Genomic DNA, 26,323 nt, shown 5'->3' with positions numbered 1-26,323 from the left:
CTGAAAGCAAAATGCAACATGAAGAGAAAATTTGTGATGAAATATACTTTGTATTATAATGTTATTTTTAACTTAAATAATGTGCATATTGACCATTTAAATTATAACAGAGACCCTTCTGAAAACTTTCACAAATGATGAAAAAAAAAGGACATGGCAGAGCTGGAAAAAGCCAAGGAAAGAGCAACTAGGCTGATTCCAGGGATACAGGGGATGAATTATGAGGAAAGAGCCTTTTCAGTTTAAGCAGAAGGAGATTAAGAGGTGACATGATTGAAGTGTTTAAAATTATGAAGGGAATTAATACAGTGGATCGAGACTGTTATTTTAAAATGAGTTCATCAAGAACATGGGGACACCGTTGGAATGTTGTTAAGGGTAAATTTTTCTTTACACCGAGAACCACAGACACTTGGAATAAGCTACCAACTAGCACGGTAGACAGTAAGACGTTAAGGTCTTTCAAAACTCGACTTAATGTTATTTTAGAAGAATGAAATGGACAGGACTGGCAAGCTTTGTTGGACTGAATGGCCTGTTCTCATCTAGATTGTTCTGATGTTCAGCTGAATCTTCCACATCATTCGGGGAGGCTGATGTCTCACCATCTAGATCTCCACATTTCACCCCATAATTGCTGAATTTTGCTGGCCTTACCTTAAGCTGATATTATATTACTGCATGATTCTTTAAAGGGGTGTTTGATGTAATCGGTCTTCATGTGCTGTCAATTGTTAATAGCTCATTGCAGATGGGGACTGTTCCTTCATATTTAAAGCATGCAGTGATTCAACCCCTGTTAAAAAAGGCAAACCTTGGTTCCTAGTAGCTTCCTTCCCATTTCCAAGTTACCATTTCTCACTAAAGTTTTAGAGAAGCTTGTGGGTACTCAGCTACAGGCTTTTTTTGGAGCACAACAGTATTCTTGATAAGTTTCAGCAGGGATTCTAAACATTTCACAGCACAGAATCGGCGCTGCTAAAAAGTGATGAATGATCTGCTGCTGGCAGCTGATTCGGGGAAGGGCTCTATGCTAATTTTATTGGATTTGAGAGGTGCGTTTGACACGGTTGATCACGATGTTCTGATTTACAAGCTTGAGCAGTGGGTTGGTATTCAGGGTACAGCTCTTAAGTGGTTTGTGGATTACCACAAAGGCAGGACATTTTCTGTGGGGTAGTTCAACATCTCCTACTGCTTCAGTAACCTGTGGGGTACCTCAGGGGTCTGTTTTAGGTCAAGTCCTCTTCTCTTTATATATGTTACCGTTCTGCTCTATACTAAACAAGTATAACATCCCGTATCATTGTTACGCTGATGATACCCAAATTTACTTCCTGTTGCAATGGAGTCTGTGACAAAGCTTTTTAACTGCTTAGATGATATAAAACACTGGATGGCACTTCACTTCCTGCAGTTAAATGAGTCAAAAACTGAAGTAATTTTATTTGGTCAACCTACTGTTGTCCAAAACATTCTTAGCACATTGGGTCCACTTGTCTGACACTTAAACCCATGTGCTAAACAGTCTCGGGGTGATCTTGGTTTAAAATTTTAAATTTGACAAACAGATGAATGGTGTGGTTTGTTATGCCTCGTTTGGATTATTGTAATGCCCTGTATGTTGGGATATCCCATATGACACTGTCTCGGTTGCAAATGGTGCAGAATGCAGCTGCTAGAGTTTTGACCAGCAGCAAAAAAACGGATCACATCGCTCTGGTGTTGGACTCTCTTCTCTGGCTCCCTGTTATTTACAGTGAATTTTAAGATTTTAGTGTTTGTTTTTAAAGTCCTACATGGGTCAGCTCCTCCGTACTTATTGTTCCATATTCGTCAGCCAGGCAGCTGAGGTCTTCAGATCAACTATTGCTTACTGTCTCACACACATGGTTGAAGCTGAAGGGCGATCGTGCTTTTGCGGTGGCTGGTCCTAAATTGTGGAATGGTTGGTCACTCATAATAAGGTCGGCTCCCACACTTCATTGTTTTAAGTTTTTGCTAAAAAAAAGCACTTTATTCATTTGCTTTTTAGCTTATGAATTTGAGTGGTTAAATCTCTTCTATTTATATTGTTTATACTGTGTTCATCTTATGTATGCATTGCTATTTATGTTTGTGTGTTGGTATATATGTGTTCATGTATGTATAATGTTTTCTTTTGTTCTTTCTTTTTAATAATTCTTTCTCTGGCTTTTATTTCATACTGTTACCTTTTATTCTATGCAAAGCACTTTGGTCAACTTCTATTTGTTTTAAATGTGTTATATAAATAAATAAAACCTAACTTCTGTTCAGAAGGGGTGTCATGTGTGACACCTGAGGTTACTGATCTTGTCACTTGAATATATCAATTTATACAAATAGAAATTGACTGCATGATGACATTCTGCTGAAGTGCTTGGTAGTGTGGCTTCTGACATACTGTATAACACGTTTTGTTTATAGGAGCAAATGGTAACTGTTCCTGTTAATATTTGTAAAAGTGCATTTTCAAAGTGTCTCTACTGATGAAAATTGGCATAGTTAAAAAAAAAGTAGAAAAGATGAGGATCCCTTAAATTACAGGTTTATTCCTCAGCACAATGTTGTGACTTGTAAGGTATTGGGACAGAGTAGGGGAGGGTGCAGCCCTCTGAGAAGAAGGAAGAAATCTCAGCACACATTGATTTTTGTCTGGCAGCAGCTCATTTCCCATCATTACACACCTACTTCACTGAGGGACAAGCAACTCAAGGTAAGAACACACTACTACCCATCTGCCTCTCATCCTGTGGGATTTTTTTTACCTGGCTTCAGTAAGATCAATTGCTGCAAAATATGTGCAAGCTGTAACAGGAAAATGACTAATTGTAAATAATTTCCAAAACTTCTATTTTTTATATGTTGATTATTTGATTTTCAGTGTCTTTGCACTTTACAATGCCTAAAACAGCAATGAAAAACTTCAGTTATACTGTAGGTACAATTAATTGTATTGTAATCTAATGGCATTCAAAAAGAATTTTGAAGTTCCTAAGTTTGCCAGAGGGTGACGTTTAGTAAACCCTTATGTTGCAATACCTGCTGTTAATGCATGACATATATTTTATATTTAAAAGAGATGCAGATACTTTGAGCTGTAATAAGGAATTATGTTGATGTGCATCATTGCCTGTGAGAGTAGCACGCCTGCTAATATTTTTAAGAAAAGGATACGGAACATTTTTGAGTGATATGCGTGAAGTGATGTAAGATTTAAGGGCTGCAGATTGCACTGGGGTGTGGTTTAATTAGCTTTAATTAATGAAAGTCACTCCTTAGGCTAATAAGTCACTAATAAATAAATATATATATAAATATTTTACTATGCAATATATTGACAGTTCTTTATTTCTCTACCGGGAAAAAAAAAATTAATTCTAGCATCCTGTACAGTGCCAGAAAATGTGTGTCTTGCTCTAGTCTGTGTGCTATCATTGCCTCCGGCATATGTGTAGTAAAACTATACTTTGCTGACTACCAAGTGTAACGGGGAGTGAAGTGTATTACCTCTGAGATGTTTCACTGATAAAGAAGTGCACATGTGAGTGAACATGTATTTGTACAGGATGGTCACGTCAAACTGTGGATCACCCTTAGCACTAAAAAATCTGCTAATCTGGAGTTTGTGAGACAGGGTGGTTGCACAGAGGACAGTTTTGATTGGAACTCAGACATTCGGCAGGAGCAGTGGGCTTGTTGTAGCCTGTTTTATGCTCTCTTCCATCTGTTTATAAGCAATTGTATTCTTGCTTTCTGGAACGGATTATGCAACAACGACATTCTAATGTTTCAGGAGATTTGGCTCACAGCTGGGGATGCACTGCTTCTCTTTGAATTGACAGTGTGTCAGGTATGTTTCAAAGTGGTCAAGCTGAAGACCTGCCTTTGCTTACAAGTACAGTATTCTGACTATTTTAATACAGACTGTAAAACAACTACAAACACCAATATTTTGTAATGACCTTGATCTTCAAAGAAGAATAACAACACTGTTGCAACCACATTGTTTCTGCTACAGCTGATAAGTTGCGTTTCATTATTGCACAACTCTTTTCAATTGCACAGGGTGCTATTTTACTGTGCTGAGAAGATGTATGCCTGTCTCATTAAGGCACCACTCTTGGTTTTTACCAAAAGCAGGCAAGAACTTAAAGTGAGATATGGAGCGTATTATGCCATTGCATCTCGGGTCTAACATAATCAGATCTGAATCTAGTGTATACACAAAGTGGTCTAACTACGCTAGATAGTTTATATTTTTAGCATAACACTGCAAGCACACAATTTGCAATATACTCAAACATTAAGTGTAACATAATTACACATACCGATGGTCTGTCTTTCTATGCATTCAGACAATTAAAACACCCTATATATACTGACTATATGAAAATTGAGATATATATGCTGTACTGTAACACCTGGCATCCCCTATGGTTACCCAAAATGACCATTATAAAATGGAGCTCCATATTCACAACAAGTTCTACCACTAACCTCGGTATAATCTTATAGGTTGAGTCAGTATGTCATAATTGAATTTTGACATGCATAAAAATAGATTCATTATTTCTATTTCAGTTATGGTGATGGAATATAGAATTCAAACCAGCTCTTTTAACACATTATTTAATTGCATACTCCCGTCTTACTGAGAGAACCAAAGGAGACAAGTGTACTACAAACTGATGCAAGCTATGGGACAGTGTTCTGTATATTTCTTTTATTTTTTGTTCCATATTTTAGTGTAATTATTTGTTTTATTTTTTGTCCATGATGAATATAATCCATATTTTAATGTTATGGCTGTTCATATTACGCATTTTTAAAAAAATTGCATATTGAATCTAGTTGGTACCATATTAGTGATACTGCATAGTTGGTAGTGCTTCTAATTCTTGCATCAAGCATCCTGGGTTTGAATCCCATGTTCTTCATTGTCTTTGGGGAGTTTTGCACACTCTTCATGAGTCTTTATGGGTTTTCCTCCAGGTGTTCTGGTTTTATTCCACATTCCCAAATAATTCTTATAACAACAACTGTAATAATAATAATAATAATAATAATAATAATAAAAGAAGGAATAGAATTGTTGATTCCAAATTGCAGAATTGTGAGTTTCAGTGTGGGCATATGCCTGAGCAGGCACTGCGATGGACTGCTGCTCTATCCCTCTGTGAGGACAGCTGCTTATTTTTACCAGTTATTCTCAATCCATATAGACAGAGTAGCCCAATCATCATTTTTCCACTGATCAGAGAAAGCAGGCAGCACTCAACATATGACATTAAACAGATTTTTCCATATTAAAGGACAACTGCCTTTGAAATGGACTGGAGTCCCCTCCTTGGCTATATCTTGCCTAATGCTAAGGGCTGCTGGAATAGACTTCTATTCCCTGAGGTCCGGAATAGAATTGGGCCAGTTTGAGAATATTAGCTAATAAAAACAACAAAAATCAAGATGTTTTTAAAGGGACATGAGCTGTGCCTATATCCTGTATGCTTTCTAAGCATCAACACACACACAAATCAATGTAACATTTTTTTATTGTTTCTGTAGTACATTTCACAAACATCTGAGCAGTCAGAACTGATGAATTTTGCTTGTTTTTTCTTCACTCTGCTATTTTCATCTACACGTATTGTATTTCACTGTTGCTTCTTTGTCATATATATTGAATTACCTTTTTTATACAGATCTCTCAATCAGGATTCTACTCCATGGTGACACTTAATCTGGCATTTGACAGTTAAACGTAAAGGGAACCACCTGCGCCATCATATTGACGCTGAGTATTTTAACTCAATACTGTACATTTCCTTTACCTTTTTTAGGTGTGAAGTCAAACAATGAGGTCAGCTCTCTTTAAAGTTGTTCTGTGCATCAGTCTTGCAGGGCCACTGCTAGGTGAGTACATATTTCTCTGGCTTTCAATTTTGGATTTGTTTCTTGAAGAGATTTGCTTTTCTGCCATGCCCTACACTTTTTAGCTTATTAGTGGATCTCAGTAGTTGAATAGGTATGTGAGGAAAGGAGCCACATCTTTTTCACAAATTTACAAAGCTAAATTTGCAACCATGTAATATACTGTAATATTATCTATTCACAGAGTGAATACATGTCATGATAATCAGCAAAACTGTCACATAATGATCGTGAAAAGACACCCTGTAGATTTTCAGGCACTCCACATGACATTATTCCCTGAAATATTGTACTTTGTTCTTCAGAATGTTATCATGCAGTGTTTGAGACTCTTGCAGGTGAATTAGGTATTTTCCTTGTTTGTATTCTAGAACATTAATTTTGTTCTGCTTCAAACATTAGTTAACAGTGCTAAGTATACTTGTAAAGTAAATTATTATACATGTCATGCCAACAACTGCTTGAAATATGCCCAGTACTCACCAGAATGAGTGAAAGCTAAATTATAGAGAGGAATGTAAATGTTTCTTTGCCAAAACTGTAAAATTAACTAATGTAGCAAACTTGTATTGTATTTTCATAACTTTGAAGCATAGATTTATCTTTTTTTTCCAAATTATGTTTGCTACTTTTCCAGTGGGTGGTGCCTGGTTAGCACTACTGCCTCACTGTTCAATGTTTTGGGTTCAAATCCAAGGGTTTGAGGATGTCATGTAATGTTATTTTTCCAATGAATTAATTAGTTGAAATGTCCTAACACCTTTTAGCAAACAGACACATAGAATTTTGTTTTTTTGATGTAAAAGCTTTACCTGTTGCAGTTAAAATGCACAATAAATGAAAAACAAGGCCTAACATTCATTCAGTTTGTAACTGGAAATCAAGTGTGTTTCATTATATACCAAGGATTATTTTCTATGATCATGTGCGTATCTGGAATAAAGAGACTAATTTCTTTCTTCCATTTCAACAAATAATTCAATCCACATTGTTTCAAAGTATATCACCATTATTAACAACAACAATAATACTTCAATAGCACATTTTCATTCACAGAATGAAGCTCAAAGTGTGCTACAAGATGTCAAAGAAATAGCTGCAAGAAAATTAAATTAAAATAAATTTAATTAGTTAAGAATAATTATGAATAAATAACATATAAATAATTATTAGTTAGTTATAGGGGCGGCACGGTGGCGCAGTGGGTAGCGCTGCTGCCTCGCAGTTGGGAGACCTGGGGACCTGGGTTTGCTTCCCGGGTCCTCCCTGCATGTTCTCCCCGTGTCTGCGTGGGTTTCCTCCAGGCGCTCCGGTTTCCTCTCACAGTCCAAAGACATGCAGGTTAAGTGGAGTGGCGATTCTAAATTGGCCCTAGTGTGTGCTTGGTGTGTGGGTGTGTTTGTGTGTGTCCTGCGGTGGGTTGGCACTCTGCCCGGGATTGGTTCCTGCCTTGTGCTCTGTGTTGGCTGGGATTGGCTCCAGCAGACCCCCGTGACCCTGTGTTCGGATTCAGCGGGTTGTAAAATGGATAGATAGTTAGTTATATAATTAATAGAAAAGTAGAGTCCTTATATAATGTATAATTTTTTAAGTCACTACAGATGAGTACATTTATAAGATCAGTTGGCCAGAAAGACAGAAAAAAATATTAAAAATTCCAGATAAACTGTAGAGAAACAAAATCTGCAGGGGTTCCAAGGCCAAAGCCTGCCCAGTTTCCACTGGTTAGCTCTTTTTTGATGGTTTCCTTGCCTTGTCCTCTTTGCTGCAGTGGTATGTCTATTGAAATGTGCCACGTATAGAAAGGCTGAATAAAGATATTGGCAAAAGAATATGAAAAGAAGGTGGCAAGAAAGAAATTCAATAGCCCTTTTTAGTGTATAAGAAAGCCTTTACATCCATCTATCCAAACATCCACCCACCCATCCCTCCATTCTTTTACTGAAACTGCTTAACCAAATTAGCCCTCCCCATTTACTTTTAGTCACAAACAAAAAAACAACGCTTGATGGTGTAAAGAATCAACAAAATGTAGTCACCATGTAATAACTCTGCTATTGGTTCAACTGTTACAGAACTCCTTCCTTTAGGTCGTCTCCGTATTAAGCGACACCTCTTTCCGGGTGGTTGCCCTTTTGTAGCCCAGGTACCAGAAGGGGTGAAGTCAGTTGCCATCTATAAAAATGCAGAGTTCTCACTAATTTTCTCACTCACTTATAAATTTTAAGATTCCAGGTAGCAGGAGAGCATGTCTCCTTAGTTCAGTACTTCCTCAAAGCCCTTCTTTCCCCTCTTATCAGTGTTTGAAGTGGGCTGAAATGGATGGGAATGGCATTTCACTACTAAACTTTTAATAGAAGTGTCTCTTCCTTCTATACCCTTACTTTCTAACCCCAAATGATGCGTTGAATGTTGATCATGCACCTTGCAGTTTAAAGATTAGCTCCTTTATTTCTCATGTGTCAAATTCCTATAGGATACATAAGAACAATCAACCTTTCAGTATCCCATTCATTCACAGATTGGCAGATTTTGATAGTTTGGAAGCCTGAGAAGTTCAAATTGGTCGATTGGACTTAAACTTTCAATGGAGTGGAGTGAGTGTACTTTGTCATGTAGCGGCTCATACAGAGCTAGTCAGCAAACTTGTTTAAGATAGAAGAGAAATACAAAGAATCAAAGCGTACAAAAAAGAATCTAAGGCTTTTGCCTACTTGAGACATAACCTATATGAATGGTTCAGGTTTTTAGAGGTTCTTTTTGGTAAATTGTTGCACCCCATGAGTTCTTTTTTCCCTTTTCAACACTACCTAACAGCAATGTTCCCAGCTAAAAACAGCATCTTTAATTACTTTCCTTTCTCAACATCCCACCTACCCCATTATCATCAGATCTTGCTAGGCCCAACCCTGAGTCACTCTCTTCCCATTATTCCAATTATCCACTCCCATTCCCAAATATTCTTCCCCCTAACATCAGTACCCAGCCTTTCCTTTTCCTTGTTCCTGTCCTCCTCAATCCACCTCGATTTGTTTTCACCACCCTTACTGACTATGAAAAACTGCATTCTACAACTCTATCATCAGGCGGTATCACTTAGGATAGTCCTCATGAACCAAAAGGGTGCCACGTGGAGGAAAATACTTTTTTTTTAATCATTGCAAGTCTTGTAGGCCTGACTGCCCTTAGTTAAAAGTTAAAGTTGGCTAAATTTATGTCAAGAACAGTTACATTAAGGAAGCATTGTTTTATCTGATTTTGTTTTACTGAAGTGCCAGTAGCAGCATTCCAGCTAAAATAGATAAGTTAGTGCTGGGTGAGAAGGCTCCAGCTAAATCAGATAGGTTAGTGCGGGATTAGAAGATAAACAAATGGTTCCTTATTTTATTTAAACCATGGATGAGATAATGTCTGGTAAATTCCAGTTTGACTTAGGGAAGTTTGTCCTGGGTATGATGTTAAACTGCATCCGGCACTGTATGTGGTCCTCCAACTTTCTGGGAAAACTTGGGGGTTAATGACAGGATTGGCACTCCAGCCACTGTAGAAAAAACTTCAAACAGCTCCAAAACAGCAGACAGGGCTCCTTTCTCCCCTTCGCGGGGGAAGCTCTGCTGCAAACGCCCATAGGGAGGGATGGGGGAAAGTCCTTGTGAGCCTCATCCCCGGGAGAGTCGAAACCACCAGAGTGCCAATGGGGTCAGGCCGGTTGGGGAATGGAACTGATGTGGTGCTGAGGCGTCGCCCGCTACATGGCAGAACTCTGGTCCCAATTTGAGGCGGCCCATCTGGGTAGGCACATAGAATGTATTGTTCTCTGGCATGATGATCATCTTCCTCTGCTGTTGAAGGAGCTTCATAAATGCCACATTTTGGTGGTGGCACTCTCTGAGGTGCGCAGACCTAGGACTGAATGTAGGATCTCTGTACGTAGGTACACCTTTTATTGGTCTGGTTGCTCATACTCAGGGAGTAGCTGTTGCTGTGGTGGATTGGCTCTTTCTGATGCTGTCCGATGTCACTCCTTTCAATGTGTATTATGAGAGTCAGATTAAGGCACTCTCTGGGTGCCTTGTTTGTTGTCTCAGTGAATGCTCCGACCGCAGTGAGTGATGTCTTGCTGAGGGAGAAATTTCATTCGCAGCTTTGCTCAGTGGTTAATGAGTGCCCATGAGGTAACAATTCTCTGGTCTTGGGTGATTTCAATGTGACCACTGGCATTGAGAGGGCTGGCTATGAGGACTTTCTCGGTCCCCATAGGTCTGGCGACCATGGTGAAAGAGGGTCCATGTTACTTGACTTTGCAAAAGGTCAGGGGCTGTGGATCACTGGATCCTGGTTCCAGAGCCCTGAACCACATAGTTGGACTTGGTACTCCAGTACTGGTGGTGGGGTGAAAGAGATCGATCACATCCTCGTGGGAGGAAGCTAAAGACGTTTACAGAACTGCTGGATCTACAGAAGTGACCAGTTTGTGAATTCTGACTTGTTGTTGCTACTCTGAAGATCCAGCTTAGGTCCAGTAGGCTACCACCTATTAGTAGAATGAGCCTGGACCTGCACAGACTCCAAGATCAGGCTGTTTCTATTGAGTTTGCATGCAGTTTGTGTAAGAAATTTACAAACGTGGGTGCGACTGCTGATCCTAATGTGATGTGGAAGACCTTCCTTGACAAGACCCTGGAGGTTGCTGAGTGTTGTGTTGGTGTTACCAGTGTGCCCAGAAAAGGTCTTTCATCTCACAGGCCACTCTGGATATCATTGAGAGGAATCACAGTGCACGGCTTGATGTCAATTCTGGTCTGTACTGAGAACTGAGAAGCACAGCTGTGATGGCTCTGAGAGCAGAAAATGAGGTGCATGTAGAGGAATCTGTGAGCAGGTGGCATGCCATCTGTGTTGTAGTGACCCACGTCCTGTTTACAAAGGAATTGAAGCATTACTCACATTTGAATCTTTTCCTTGGAGAGTGGCAGTCAGGACAGGTGATGGAATGGTCCTTACAGATGACACTGCAGCTGTTCAAAGCTGAACCTCCAACCAGGACATTGGACATCTCTGGGTCCATGGTTCTTGAGGCTGATCCTCCAATTAGCTGTGAACCACCCAGTCCCACTGAGATTGCACAGGTGGTGAACCAGCTGAAGGTAGGGAAGGCTGCAGGGATCTATGGTATCTAGGGTGAAATTCTCCAGAATGGTGGTAAGGTTGTCCTTGCATTGCAAGCAATCGTTGCTTCCATTAGGGAGTTGGGTGTCATCCCAACTGACTGGAAAATGGGACTTGTTGTCCCTATCTAGAAAGGGAAGGGTGATCACCTGGATTGTGGCAATTACAGGGGGACAACACTGCTCTTGGTCCAGATAAGGTCCTTATTAGGGTAATCCTCAATAGGATTCGTGATTACTTGCTCACCTACCAGCAACCGCAGCAGTCTGGTTTTAAAGCTAAGAAGTCTACCATCGACCACATCCTGGCACTGAGGGTTCTCAGAGAGTGCAAATGCAAATATTGGCAGAGTTTCTTAGCAGTCCAGTTGATCGAGCTGCCCTGTCGGACATCTTCAGACTTTGCGGGATCCCCCCAAAGTTGCTGGATTAGTGTTAATTTTTTTGATAAAAACTAAGATGAAAAATACATCATTTTTTTCAATAATGTAAACTGAACAAAAACTAAATGAAAAGATGCCTTTAATGACAAAACTAAGATGAATGCTTTTAAAAGCATTGTTGAGGAAAGCTAAACAAAAATTGTTACAGACAACTGTATAGTGAGCGATGTGAAGCTCTTTGTACATTTCTATTACACATAACATTACACAACAAATAATGAGCATGAATGTAGTGATGCAATTTTAAAAAATCTGTAAGCCCGCTTGTAATTAGCTAACACTAGTATGGGCGCCATCAGGAAATCATCACGTCATCCAGAATCCTGCTCCACTCCACTCTGCTATGTCGGCCAACATGATTCTCGGGTGAAAAAAGCGGACAGACATGGGGACCAACTTTAATTGCAATGCTGACAAAAATAAAACCCAGTGTAAGCCATGTAAAATGAAGTTCACTGAAAACAACACCACAAACCTGAGGGGCTTCTAGAGGCACGCCATCCTGAGATTCATGCCAAGGCATGTAAAGTTATCTAGGTGGCGACTTGCCCAACCCCAATACCGTCACCTCCAGCTCTCATTCACCCTGCTAATACAAATGTGTCAAGAGCGAATGGGGAACATGTGCTTATTAAAAAAAAAGCCAACACACAGACACATGCAGGTTTTTGTTGTTGCCAGTTTTATCCCTTTACATGTTACAGATTTGTGCAGCTTTGAGAGTGCAAACAGATGTGCTCAGCCTCAGATGTGAGTTGTAACTGTTTAGCTTGTAGTGTTACGCATTTGTTACAGCAGATGACATGATGGGGGGATTAATCGCTTTTAATACAGTGTCCTACACAGTCCCAAAAAAGGAATGGAAGCTTTGCATTCGTTTCTTGATTGTAATAAGCACATCTACACGCTTGTCTGTGCATCCATCCATTTTGCAACTGGTGGATACAGTTGAGGGTTGCGGGTGAAACCACCTCACATACATCCACTTACACATACGGGAACAGTGGCAGTGACGACAACAGTCGTAGCAATTAAACATCGAGGCAAGTTTCAAGCAAAGTGGCTATTTGGCTTGTCTATATCACCGATGAAATGCAGCTTCACCATTTGTTAATACTAACATAACATTTATTTAAGATTTCAGTCCTTGAAGTGCTTGAAGCGTATCTTCCAATTAATACGATATGTACATGTACAGTATGGCAACACAGCACTGCTTCATTGGTGAATATGACTATGAAGACAATACATTTGTGTTATTTCTTTGGTTTTCGAGGGCAAACTAATGTTTATGAGCATAACCCCTAAAATGTGAAGGACGTAGTAAAAGAACTTATGTTATTGTCATATATTCGAATATATATTAGAATGGTACGTTAGTGAATGTAAGGCAATCCCTCAGTTAAGAACAATTGACTACAGGTAACATTTGTAATTGTGGATTTATACACAGGCTAAGCAGTAACAAAGTCTGATCATTCATGTGTGACACTTTGGAAACAGTGCAGCAATACTGGAAAAAATATGAAAAAAACTAATTGTGTAAATATAAATCTTACAATAGCAAATGCTGCAAACCTAACTGAGTGATTCTCTGACAAAACAGTTTTTAAAAGTATTTACTACAAAAACATATTTTAAGAGTATGTTTAAATGTAAGTATCCTAAATTATTTTGGAATTCACTAATTCAACAGTACAGATATAATAATTTTTGAATTTTTATTTTTAGTATTATTTTCAGCAATATTTTTCAGTTGCTGGAGAAAAAATATCAGAGAATACATTTAAAATGTGCACATGGTCAGATAAATCAGATAGTCCATGATGATCGTATTCTTTATAAAGCCAGTGTTGAAATGATATGTATGTTTGCTTGGTCCAGACTTTTTTGGTAAAATCTTATAGCAGCATAAGGCACGTTGAAGGCCAGAAAACTGTGATGACAGACCAGAGCTGCTATTATCTGACCAAGAGCTTTTGGAGTAAATCTTTTCTATACCTATTCTTCATTTTATGTTCAATAATCACTACAAATGGTTTGGCTCATTAGTGTACATGTTAGTATAATAGTTTAGAGGTACAGTATATTATGTGCATATTCATATTTTAAACAAGATTTCCATCTGATACAACCGATTTATTTTATTTTTTTTTAATTAAATGACTAAAATGTGACTAAAACTAAAATGCAGTTTAGTCAGAAGACTAAGACAATAAATAAATCAAAATGTATTGTCAAAATTAACACTGTGTTGGATATCATGGCCAGCCTGTACACTGGAAGTTCCCAGTTGATTCCGGGGTTCGTCAGGGGTGTGTTTTTGCTCCTACTATGTTCGTTGCTTTCATGGATTGGGCGTTGGGCAGAGTTGTGAGGTCCAGAGGCTGTGGTGCATCTGTGGGTGAAGAAAGATTCACTGATCTTGACTTTGCCAACAATTCTGTGATCTTGGCAGAGTCAAAGGAGGCTTTGATCGGTACTCTCGGGAGCCTGAGCAAGGAGCCCAAGTGTTTGGGCTTGCGATTGTCATGGATAAAAAAACAAGATCCAGGCCTCTAATTAACTCTAGGGCACAGCTATCAGCAGTGTGTCTGTCTGCAGACCTTGTTGAGAGGCTGACTTAACTTGGCAGCGACATTCATGTCTCTGGTGACTATTCCCATGTAGTCAGTAGACAAATTGGGAGAGCATGGGAGATTATGAGGTCACTGGAAAGGGGTCTGTAGTGCTCCCAAAAGGACGAAGGTCCAAGTTTTTAAAGTCCTGGTGCTTCCTGTTTTGCTATAAGTTTGTGAGACATGGACGATATCCAGTGACCTGAGACAAAGACTGGACTCATTCAGTATTGTGTCACTTCAAAGAATCCTTGAATACTGCTGATTTGACTTTGTGTCGCACAAGTGGTTTCTCACAGAGTCCTAAATGAGGCACATTACCTGCATTGTGAAGGAGCAACAGTTATGGCACTATAGCCATGTGGCATGATTCCCTAAGGGTGGTCCAGCTCACAGGATCTTCATTGTTGAGAACCGAGTGGCTAGACCAAGCCAAGGGGATGCCCACATAACACCTGGCTGTGGCAGAGAGGTGGTAATTTCCAGGTTACAGGACTGTGTGTCTGGCTGGGTGATTACCAACCAGGATTCCACACTGTTTTGTCGTGTGGTGGGTGCAGCAATGTGCTTTATGATGTCTGCCATGGTGTCTGATGTTCTTCTCCAATAAAGCTGTTACGTTGATCTATTCATCTTTTTGCCTCCACACTACTCATGAGATATTGATTACTCCACTAAAAGCAAATCTCCTTTACTTTTAGTTGCTTTACTTTTATTACATAACCTGACACACTCGAGAGATTTTCAGGGGTTCAGCCCCCAGATATTGTGTTATAATGTAATCCTGCTGAGTGCTGTGTTGAATCTTTGTCTACTCTTTTTTAAAATTCTTGGACTGATTAGATGGAACTTTTACTCCAGATTTCTCTGTGGTGGATTTGCTAAAAAGCACAGAAATCTTTAAAAGTCATTTGCTCTTCTTTTGCAGGTCAACAAGGAAACGCTAAAGAGGACAATAGCAAAAAGAAGGTGGGTTTGGGTTCCCAGGACATAGACTAACACACAGGATTAAAGTTAGTGACAAAAAGAATAAACCAAACTGGTTTGACAAGTTGTATTTATATTGCTCTCATATCTTTTATGATAGATTGTATGTGTGTTGATATGCTGCCAGAAGCAAAACTTACACATTTTTTAATTAACTGCTTTCAGACCCGAGCTAGACTTAGGTTGGGTGGAGAACGAAAACTACACAGTCAACTCTGAGATTATCCAAAAGTGGGCCCAGCAAAATGGAGGCACTACAATATCGTTAGATGATTATGGCTGCTTTTGCTCTTTATTCTATTTTTAAATATGCAAGGAATTTAACATTAAATATGCAAGTAGTAACAGTGTTGCTTATAATTGTTTGCTGAACATGTCTACCAGACAGTTGTATGACAGGGTATGACTGAAAAAAAAACAAAAAACAAAACAAAGGAATATCAAACATAAGCCTTCATGAAGACAAAGGAGAACATGATGACCATTCACTGACCTAGAACTATCCTCAGTCCTGATGTTGGTTGTATTTAGAGTATCTGCCACAGGGTATTTCCTAATTTCAGTAAAGTATCCTTTAATTGAGCAAAGAAGCTTAAGTATCTTAACACTTTTGGTTAATACAGTAATCCCTCCTCCATCGCAGGGGGTTGCGTTCCAGAGCCACCCGCGAAATAAGAAAATCCGCGAAGTAGAAACCATATGTTTATATGGTTATTTTTATATTGTCATGCTTGGGTCACAGATTTGCGCAGAAACACAGGAGGTTGTAGAGAGACAGGAACGTTATTCAAACACTGCAAACAAACATTTGTCTCTTTTTCAAAAGTTTAAACTGTGCTCCATGACAAGACAGAGATGACAGTTCCGTCTCACAATTAAAAGAATGCAAACTATATCTTCCTCTTCAAAGGAGTGCGCGTCAGGAGCAGATCATCTCAGAGAGATAGAGAAAAGCAAACAAATCAATAGGGCTGTTTGGCTTTTAAGTATGCGAAGCACTGCGGCACAAAGCTGTTGAAGGCGGCAGCTCACACCCACTCCGTCAGGAGCAGAGAGAGAGAGAGAGAGAGACAGAGAGACAGAGAAAAACAAGCAAGCAAAAATCAATACATGCCCTTCGAGCTTTTAAGTATGCGAAGCACCGTGCAGCATGTCGCTTCAGGAAGCAGCTGCACAGAAGGTAGCAACGTGAAGATAATCTTTCAGCATTTTTAGACGAGCGTCCGTATCGTCTAGGTGTGCGAACAGCCCCCCTGCTCAATCCCCCTAGGTCAGGATCAGAGAAAGTCAGCGCAAGAGAGAGAGAGAGAAAAGTAAGTTGGGTAGCTTCTCAGCCATCTGCCAATAGCGTCCCTTGTATGAAATCAACTGGGCAAACCAACTGAGGAAGCATGTACCAGAAATTAAAAGACCCACTGTCCGCAGAAATCCGCGAACCAGCAAAAAATCCGCGATATATATTTAAATATGCTTACATATAAAATCCGCGATGGAATGAAGCCGCGAAAGGCGAAGCGCGATATAGCGAGGGATTACTGTAGATACAAAGTAACAAGTTAACAAAGCCTTTTTCTTTGTTTTATTTTATGTTTTTATCCTTTAAAACAAAATGAGATACATTTGTATTTTCTTCTATAAAAGCATAATAAGTCTCTATCACTATGGCAATGTTTATGATTGCCGATTGCCAGTTTCTTAAAAGAAAAAAGAAGCCCAGGTTTCAGAGCTTTCAAACTTGTAAAAATGCTTCACAAACCCTTTAAAAGGCACCTGCACTCAGGATGAATCAAAAGCGATTGACTCTGCTCCTCATGTCTGTATGATGGTAGCAATGACAGGTACAGTAAGTGAGGGGGTGAAAAGAGACATACAGATTAATGGTGCTCTCAAAAAATCTTTTAAGGTTCTGCAGGTCTATACCTACAAACAATAAGACAAAATGACTTTTCAAGTACAACATATATAATCAGTTGCCTAGTACTTCATAAATTCATAGCCTCTTATATTAAGGTACTATGGGAAATAAAATGCTGCAACAAAAAGAAAGAATAATTGTGCAGAGAAGCAGTGGCCCAGTTTGCAGGAAAACTGGCACCCATGAGAAAGAGAGAAAGGCCAGCAGCCAGAGTACAACCTCTGAGAGCAGTAAAGAGAGAAAGGAGTCTTTCTCCCCAATATAAATATTCAAAAATGTTATTGATTAGATCCTGCCAGGTTTTTAAAACGTTTTGAACAGATTCTCTAAGAGAGAATTTGATTTTTTCCAGTTTCAAATAGTATATAACATCAGTAACCCACTGACTTAAAATAAGTGGGCTGATTCTTTCAGTTGAGAAAGATAAGTCTACATGTTAATGGTGTAGTAAAAGCAACTAGTTTGTTTGTCGTTCTCCACTTTAAGCCCATCTGGGAGTACCCCAAACACAGCTGTGAGTGGATTAGGAGGGACTGTGACACCAACGCTGTCTGAAAGGCATTTCATTTTTTTTGTCCAGAATGATGTTAATTTGGTACACACCCAAAACATGTGGCCTAGTGAAGCTGGAGTTTGATTGCAACATTTGCAGGTTGGATCTTTTCCTGGAAACATTTTGGACAATTTTAAGTGAGACAGATGTGCTTGATAAAAAATTTTAAGTTGAATAATTGAATGCTTTGCACATATGGAACTCGAGTGAATTCTGTGCATGGCTGCCTTCCACTCCTTTTCTGAAATGTTGAATAAGAGATCCTTTTGCCACTGCACTCTGGGATCTTTAAAAGGAAGGGACTTTAAAATGGTTTTGTATATTATAGTAATGCTGTCTGAGTCCCCAAGACTGATCAATATCTCTTCTCGAATAGAAATAGGTAGGAAGTGAGGAAAATTAGGCAGATTTCTTTTAGCAAAGTTTCTAATTTGGAGATAGTGGAAAAATGGTAAACAAAATTTGGAGTGTAATTTTTCATAGGGTGCAAACATATTATTTATGTACAAATCTCTAAATGATTTAATCCCATATGTTTTCCAAACATTAAAAACTGTGTAAGTTTGAGAGGGTGGAAAAAGATGGTTATCATGTAGAATATAAAATAAAATATAGTGCTTCCTACATTGGTCCCATATTTTGAGTGACTGAAGCACAATTAGGTTGTTAGAATATTGACAATAACTTGTATTTACTGGTGTACAAAGCAAGGAATATAAAGAAGTACTGCAGGATTTCATTTCTATTGCAGACCAAGCTAGTGTGTGTTCATCTATTTGTGTCAATGTCCAGGATTTTATAGCTTGTATGTTTGCCACCCAGTAATAAACTTGAAAATTAGGTAGGCCATGCCACCTTCTGATTTAGGTCATTGTAGGGTTGCCTTTTGGAGGCGTGGATATTTTGAATTCCAAATGAATAAGGTTATGAATTAATCTCATTTATTAAAAAGATATTTGTTAATGTATAGGGGGATGATTTGAAATAGAAACAGAAGCTTAGGGAGGATATTCATCTTGATTGTTAATTCTCCCTGCTAAAGTAAGATGGAGGGTAGACCATCTATGCACATCTTGTTTCAATTTTGTTGAAAAAGAGCTTTATATATTTTGCCTCTAGATATTTAAACTGATCTGCAATGATAAAAGGGGAGGTGTCCAATCTAATGTTGTTTGATAGAGAATTCACTGGAAAAAGCACACTTTTGTTCAAATCAATTTTGAGCCCAGATATCTTCAATGAAATTTCTGGGATATTGATCTGGGCAGTTAACTAGCAGACGGGGTTGCTAATCAGTTTCAGCTGCTTTGGTGTTAATGAAATTAGCAACAGGTGATCTAGAGGGTCAACAATAAGACAACCCCCAAAACAGGAATGGTTTAACAGGTGGAGGCCACTGACATTCTTCCTTCCTCATTTTTTCTGACTGTTTTTTCACTAGTTTTGCATTTGGCTACGGTCAGTGTCACTACTGGTAGCATGAGGCGATACCTGGACCCTACAGAGGTTGCACAGGTAGTCCAACTTCTCCAGGATGGCACATCAATACGTGCCATTGCCAGAAGGTTTGCTGTGTCTCCCAAGAAAATCTCAAGGGCATTGAGGAGATTCAGAGAGACAGGCAGTTACTCTAGGAGAGCTGGACAGGGCCATAGAAGGGCCTTAACCCATCAGGAGGACTGGTATCTTGCCTTTGGGCAAGGAAGTACAGGATGAGCACTGCCAAAGCCCCACAAAAAGACCTCCAGCAGTCCACTGGTGTGAATATCTCTGACCAAACAATCAGAAACAGACTTCCTGAGGGCCTCTAGTGGGCTCTGTGCTCACTGCCCTGAACCATGGAGCTCGATTGGCATTTGCCATGGAATACCAGAATTGCAGGTCCACCACTGGCGTCATGTGCTTTTCACAGATGAGAGCAGGTTCCCACTTAGCACATGTGACAGACATGAAAGGGTCTGGAGAAGCCGTGGAGAACGTTATGCTGCCTGTAACGTTGTTCAGCATGACTGGTTTGGTAGTGGGTCAGTGATGGTCTGGGGAGGCATATCCATGGAGGGACGCACAGACCTCTACAGGCTAGACAGCAGCTCCTTGACTGCCATTAGGTATTGGGATGAAATCCTTGGACCCACTGTCAGACCCTATGCTGGTGCAGTGGCTCCTGGGTTCCTCCTGGTGCATGACAATGCCTGGCCTCATGCGGCGAGAGTATGCAGGCAGTTTCTGGAGGATGAAGGAATTGATACCACTGACTGGCCCCCACGCTTGCCTGACCTAAATCCAATAGAACACCTCTGGGACATTATGCTTCGGTCCATCCGACACTGCCAGGTTGCACCTCAAACTGTCCAGGAGTACAGTGATGCCCTGGTCCAGATCTAAGAAGAGATCCCCTAGGACACTATCGTCTCATTAAGAGCATGCCCTGACATTGTCAGGCATGCATACAAGCACATTGGGGTCATAAAAACTACTGAGTACGATTGGGAGTTGCTGCAATGAAATTTCTGCAAAATGGACTGGTCTTCTGCATCATTTTTTCACTTTGATTTTCAGGGTGTCTTTGAATTCAGCTCTCTATAGGTTGATAATTTTCATTTCCATCAAATGATGTGGCATCCTTTCGTTCCTAAACATTACTCAGTCCATATCAGTATAGATATCCAGCATGATTTTTTCCCAATGAGATCTGATGTGTTTTCAAAGCGTTCCTTTAATTTTTTGAGCAATTTATATTAACCCATAAACTTAGATAATCTTTATCTTTTGATGCAGAAAAACCATTTGATGTGGTTGAATTAGATTACCTATTCACCACTTTGCATAAATTTGGGTTTGACCTGAACATATGTGCATGGATCAAACTATTGTATACCAGTCCAGACTTTTTTGTATTTTGTAATGTTAAAAAAAAACTTACAAGAAAATGGTGGCTGCAGGACTCCAGGCTTCAAAGTTTAAAGTGCAGGTCATAATTTGGTACATGTAGATCTCAGTATCCTGGGAGAGCACTGATGTGTCTCCAGCCACAATAGATAGATGGATTTTTAAAATAAACCAGAATCTGAAAAAATGTTTATGAGTGACAGCAACCTCTATAAATTGTATGTGGATTTTAGACAGGCTTATGATGAAGTGAACACATTTAAAGTTTACAATGCTTTCCAAGAATTTGGCACTGCAGCAAAAAATACAGGAAATAAAAGTAACATTCAAGATGGTAAAAGTTTAGTCAAAGTAAAAGAGAGGCTTGTCAGGCAGGTTTGAAATAAAGTGAGGACCGTGATAATGCTGTCAATGATACTGATGAACCTTGGTGCTGGAGAAGGTCATGAGGCAAGTGATAACAAATAACCCAGGGGTGTCAGGTGTTTCTTTAGTTTTAGGAACTGCTTTTTACTTGTTTTCTTTGTTATTTAAAATTTTCTTTGGTTTGTGAATTTGGGTTGATAATTGCTTATTTGATAACTGATTTTTTATTTGCAAACTCCCTTCCTTTTCCACAGTATTAAATCTTGGGGGTCAGGGCCTTTCAATTACTCAGGTGTTCTTCCTTCAGTGTAGTCACTAAAGGCTGCTCTATTTAGTGTGTTTCTGGTCTCAGTTTAGCACTGGTGGACTGAGGACTTTCTTTCTGCTTGATGTGTCCCATCACTGAGTTAACCCTTTCTGTCATAATCAGGCTTTTTCTTTTTTCTTTTTTATAAATCCACTTTGACCATATTTTAGATGTTTTAGAGATTGAGAAATCTCGTGGTCACGTTTAATTGGTGCTTGATATGACTCTAACAATATTAAAAAGAAATTGTGTTCTCCCATAATGCTAATTTATTTTTCTTTTGAATGCTGCCAATATTAAGAATATTTGTGGGCAGTTGGTATGCCATTGCTACGCAAGCTCAACCAGAGGAGTGCAGTGTAACATTTCCATGTCAAGAGTATAAATGTTGTGTTGTGGACATCCTGGATGTCCTTAATTGAATTCTACTAAAAGATACTGAAATCGAATAATGAAATTTTGTTTTGCTTATTCCTTTAGCCGTGGATTAGCCTTAAGAACTGGAATTTTCTATGGAGTATCTTTTTAATTTATTATTTAGCATCTTAGTTGTTTTGGTTAGCTCTCTGCCATTGTTTTCTGTTATGCATCGTTTAGCTTTCTGCTCTCAGTAAGTCCTTCATCTCTGATTTTGTAGTACCTTTAAAATGAATTAGATTTTTGCTTATGTAAAGTTTCATTTTTTTAACCTCTACAGGTTTGTTGTTTGGTTGGTTAATTTTTCTCTTAATTGTTGTCGTTTTCATAAGTATTGAGTAAACCAAATCTCTATAATTAGTTTATTGAGTTTTTTTTCTGAAGGGCATTTCCTGTAGTGTACGGGTGTCAAACTCTGATCTTGGAGGGATGTAGCAGCTTCAGGTTTTCATTCCAGACACTTTTTAATGAGTAAACAATTACTGGTGTGAATTTAACATTCTTCTTTTTCCTTCATTTTAATTGACTTCCTTTTGTGATTCAGAACATTTAATTCTTTCTTACTTTCTTAACTAGCATCCAAACTCTAATGAGGTGGTAAGCGAGCCAACACATGACCAGCTAACTCTGAGGTCTCAAGTTCAATTTCTGACGGGCTGGCCATTTTCTGTATAACTACTTTTTTTAAATGGAAGAAAATTCTTGTTGTTAATGAAACCTGATATTTAATTCTATGGCTTGTTAGTGCTCTAATTTTGTCAAACAAGATATTTTGCAGAACTGTTATTTTTATTTTATTTTATGTTTTGCCATCAAAATATTTCATGGAACAAAGCAAAGCAATATGTCTCTGATATTTTTTCTTTCAAATGTTTTATAAAAACAAATATTATGTGATGACACATAGGTGTAACTAGGATTACGTTAGATTGATGATTCACTTGAATCTCGTTATTTTTGGTTGTTTGATAAAGAAAAGTAAAACAATTAAAAAAGAAGTCAATTAAAATCAAGGCAACAAGGAAGTCTTTTATTAACATTAATAATTAGTTACTAATTAAGAAAGTATATTGAATTTTTTTTTTTTTATATTGAAAAACTATATCAACAGATCAAGATGTGAGTTTGAAACTCCTACATTAGAGAAATCAGAAGATAAGAGAAATGACAAGTTGCAGCATTTGTGTAAGCCTACTAACGTGCAACTATTACTAAATTGTGGGCAAATTAACAAAAGAGGACTGAAAAAGGATATGGAGTTATGTGCTTTTATTACTAAATTAATATGAGAAACATTAATAAACCACAAAAAATGAAGAACTTTAGAAATACCCGTTATAGATACTGAGGTGCTGCTGTATCTGACAGTTTTTTTTTTTATTCACTTCCTTTCTTTCATATAAATTTCACCATCTGAACTCTCTCCTTCATGTCTCATTTTCTTATGCCAGAGAACTGTTGGCTTCTCCACACCTTTTGAGTATAATTCCACGCCCTAAGCACCCTTTAAGCATTACTTCTCTCAAGATGCCCTCAGGCTTCCATCTGTCTAGCACACTAGGGTGCTTCTTCCAACGAGGGAACACCACAGGATATTGTTCATTTGACCTTCCACTCTCTCTGTCTCTGGCTATTGTCTAGTTTACTATGGATAATGACAAAGTTCACACTGACTTGCTGGTTTCTCAGGTTTGTTACTGCATATAATCCCTTCATGGCCTACATCACTTTATACTGGAGTATGCCTGATTTTGAGCTAGCCACCAGGAGGCACGTTACCCAGACTTCTCTGTTTCAGGTCTACCACCTGTCTATTTTGCTGTTTTCTTTCTCTTTCTTGTTAACCAGTAGCCCCCTCATGCTGCTCACAGCTACACAGACATGGCACATGAATAGATGCAGAAGGAGATGGATAGATACAAATAAATGTATGGTCCATTTGTGTGTTTTGTGACTCAATCCTTGTTAGATCTGATCTAAAGATGAAAGGAGAGTGAACTAACTGAAAGATTTGATGTTCATTTTCAAACATGTGGTGAAACCTTCTATGTATTATTGTTTTTTAGCATCAAGTGTACAGAGGAAACCAGACTGATGGTTTAATAATGCTATCTTAGCCTTCATCTATTCTTTATACACATCCAGTATTGTTTGGTCTGATGGATGAGGCAGCAGTCAGTAATGACCTGGACACATTTATGCATGGTGTTCTTTATGTCTTATTATCCTGAGGACTAATTAAAACAAGGAAGAGCTCATCTGCATACATGTATGCACTTTATCTTCTAACAAAACAATTTGTCACCAATGAAAAAATATCCATGGCTTGTATGTGACACTTTAATTTGATTAAGCAGGTTTGTAAATGGATGGATGGCTCTTCTTGTCATTTCCAGTAATGGGATAGTAGTTGTCACTCAGCCTGTTGAATAGGTTATTATCAGTGATTTATGAGCTTATCAATATTTATGCTCATATATGTATATATGTATAAGTTTAATATTTTGGATTTTACTATTACTGTCTTATAATTGGAGAAGCACTGTGTACAGACTCAGAGCTTCAGAGTTCAAGTCCTGACCACAGCACTGTATGAATGTTCTTCTCTGAATATTTCCATTTTTATCCCACATCCCAAAGACATGTATTGTGGGTTTATGGACAACTTTAAAATAGCCCAGAATAAGTTAGTGTGGGTGTCTGCATGAGTATGTCCTGTGATGAACTCTCTTTCCATTGGGTTCTGACTTCTATCTTATGCACAACATTACCAAGATCAGAACTTGTTTTCCATTTCCTTGATATGCTTCTAACCTTGAGTTTGAAAATGTATGTATGTATAAATGTTATGTCACTGTTGATGTGGAATTTCTACATTTACCCAAAGTCTACCTAGGTTTTGTCTGGGTGCTATCAAATAAATTTTGTTTAATTTGATTGGTTACCTTGAGCTGGTCTTTTATAAAGTAAACTAAAGAAAATAATCATCATGACAGTGACTGTAGCATCAATTTTAATATAGTGAAGGTCATAGAAAAATAAACCATCAACTCAAACATGCAAGGTGAGGATAAAAGTAGTCATCATTCTCCAGCAGCCCACAAACAACCACCTTAACAAAAACACACTTTGAAATATTCACCAAATTAATACAGTATATACAGTACACAGGTAAATGTGCATATATGCCAAGTTTGTTTCACCCTTTATTCAATGCAGCCAGAATGGGTCTGACTTTAATTATCTTCTACAAAAACAACAACTACAACAAAAACGGTTAGTAAACAAATGGATGATATAGTCTGAATCCTTATCTATACACAAAGAAAGGTACTCCATGAGACCGAATTAAATTAAATTCATTAGCATTGTTGTTTCCTTACACTCTAAATTGGAAAGTAGGTAAGAAAATGTATAGATGGATATTTGATTCATTTTTCTTAATATGACAATATTCAAAGTTTCATATTTAACACTAAATAATGTAACACTTTATCTACTTGTTAGTCAGTTTAAGCTGAATTATCGTGGTGTCAGTATTCTTGTATAGAAGTATACTAAGCCTCAGTAATGATAGCTTATAAAATTGTTGCTAATAACTAGAAACTTGCTAAAATTTAGTCATGGTAAATATTTTATCATTCATAACCTCTGTGTTAAAAAAATCAGAATATAAGCAGTTAGAGGAAACCATTGTGTTAATCAAGGTTATTCTATCAGTTTTCAGCTTATTTGTCCCAGTACTTTAAAAGTTGAAATTGTTTAACTACATACCTTAATATTTTCTTCTAGATTTTGTATGTAGAGATGCTTCTGAGTTTCCATCTTGACTGCACTCCCTATTCATTTTCAATGCTGTTCTCCTGCATGTGATTCATTATTTAACTTACAGAATTCTGGTGGACCAGTTTTACTAACACCTATCAGAATTTTATAGAACTGAGTTTATAACTTCTCTGGTTTAAGTTTTAAAAAGCTAGGGTTCCTTTGCCTACCGGAGGCTGTCTGCTTGGCTGTTCTTCTCTATTTAGGTTGTGTAATTTTTCTGATATGCAGCCATATATTTTTACACTGTAAACATTAAATAAATAGATCTATCAAGTAATGAGAAATGTTTGTTTATTCTGTTTAAGAGAGAAGTACATCTTGTAGACATGGCTTAAAATGTGCAATACTTGTAAAGCCTTTATTAGTACTGGCACAAAGCTTTAGAACTAATCGGGTCAGTTCATCAGAGGTACAGTTTGCTGCTGTTTTAGGCATCTTAAACCAAAGCAGCAGAGTTGCTCCACAATGGAAAGACTTCTCAATGATAATCACGTGCTAATACTGTTGACCATATCCAGAAAGATATAACTAATAGATTTAAAAGAAGAGAAGAAGAGAATTTCCATTTATGTACCTAACTTTTTAACCTTGTGTATTTTGAACCTGCAGGGGAAATGTGAAGGATGGGAGGCTTCTCTACAAATTCAGCTTACAACCCCCAATACGTTTTCTGAACTTCTGCAGAACTACAGGAAGGAGCTGTGCAGTCTATCTGCAAAGTGTGTGGAATCATTTGCTCTCACACCCCAGCCATCAGCTGTAAAGGATCTGTAAGTCTACTATGTCTCTAGCTGTAAAACATATTGTAAGAATTAACAATGATCATTTTTCTAAAATACTTTACAAATGTACTAATTTATAAGTTATCCTCACAATTGTT

At 38.3% G+C, this 26,323-nt stretch overlaps 1 protein-coding gene across 1 annotated transcript in view; it reads left to right on the top strand.

Annotated features, from left to right (window-relative positions):
• The first annotated feature begins 2,651 nt into the window (after positions 1-2,651).
• LOC114645314 (otoancorin-like) overlaps positions 2,652-26,323 on the top strand; it is a 158,201-nt gene continuing 134,529 nt past the window's right edge. The window contains exons 1-4 of the mRNA XM_051923129.1: positions 2,652-2,737; positions 5,862-5,934; positions 15,110-15,150; positions 26,053-26,213. Of these exons, the coding sequence (XP_051779089.1) occupies positions 5,877-5,934; positions 15,110-15,150; positions 26,053-26,213 (260 nt within the window). The 5' untranslated portion in view covers positions 2,652-2,737; positions 5,862-5,876. The remainder of the gene's footprint in view (positions 2,738-5,861; positions 5,935-15,109; positions 15,151-26,052; positions 26,214-26,323) is intronic.

Source organism: Erpetoichthys calabaricus, chromosome 2 (genome assembly GCF_900747795.2).
Source record: "Erpetoichthys calabaricus chromosome 2, fErpCal1.3, whole genome shotgun sequence".
NCBI classification, from domain to species: domain Eukaryota; kingdom Metazoa; phylum Chordata; class Cladistia; order Polypteriformes; family Polypteridae; genus Erpetoichthys; species Erpetoichthys calabaricus.
Note: the sequence above shows the minus strand (reverse complement) of the source record. Positions and strands in the feature narration are given on the sequence as shown.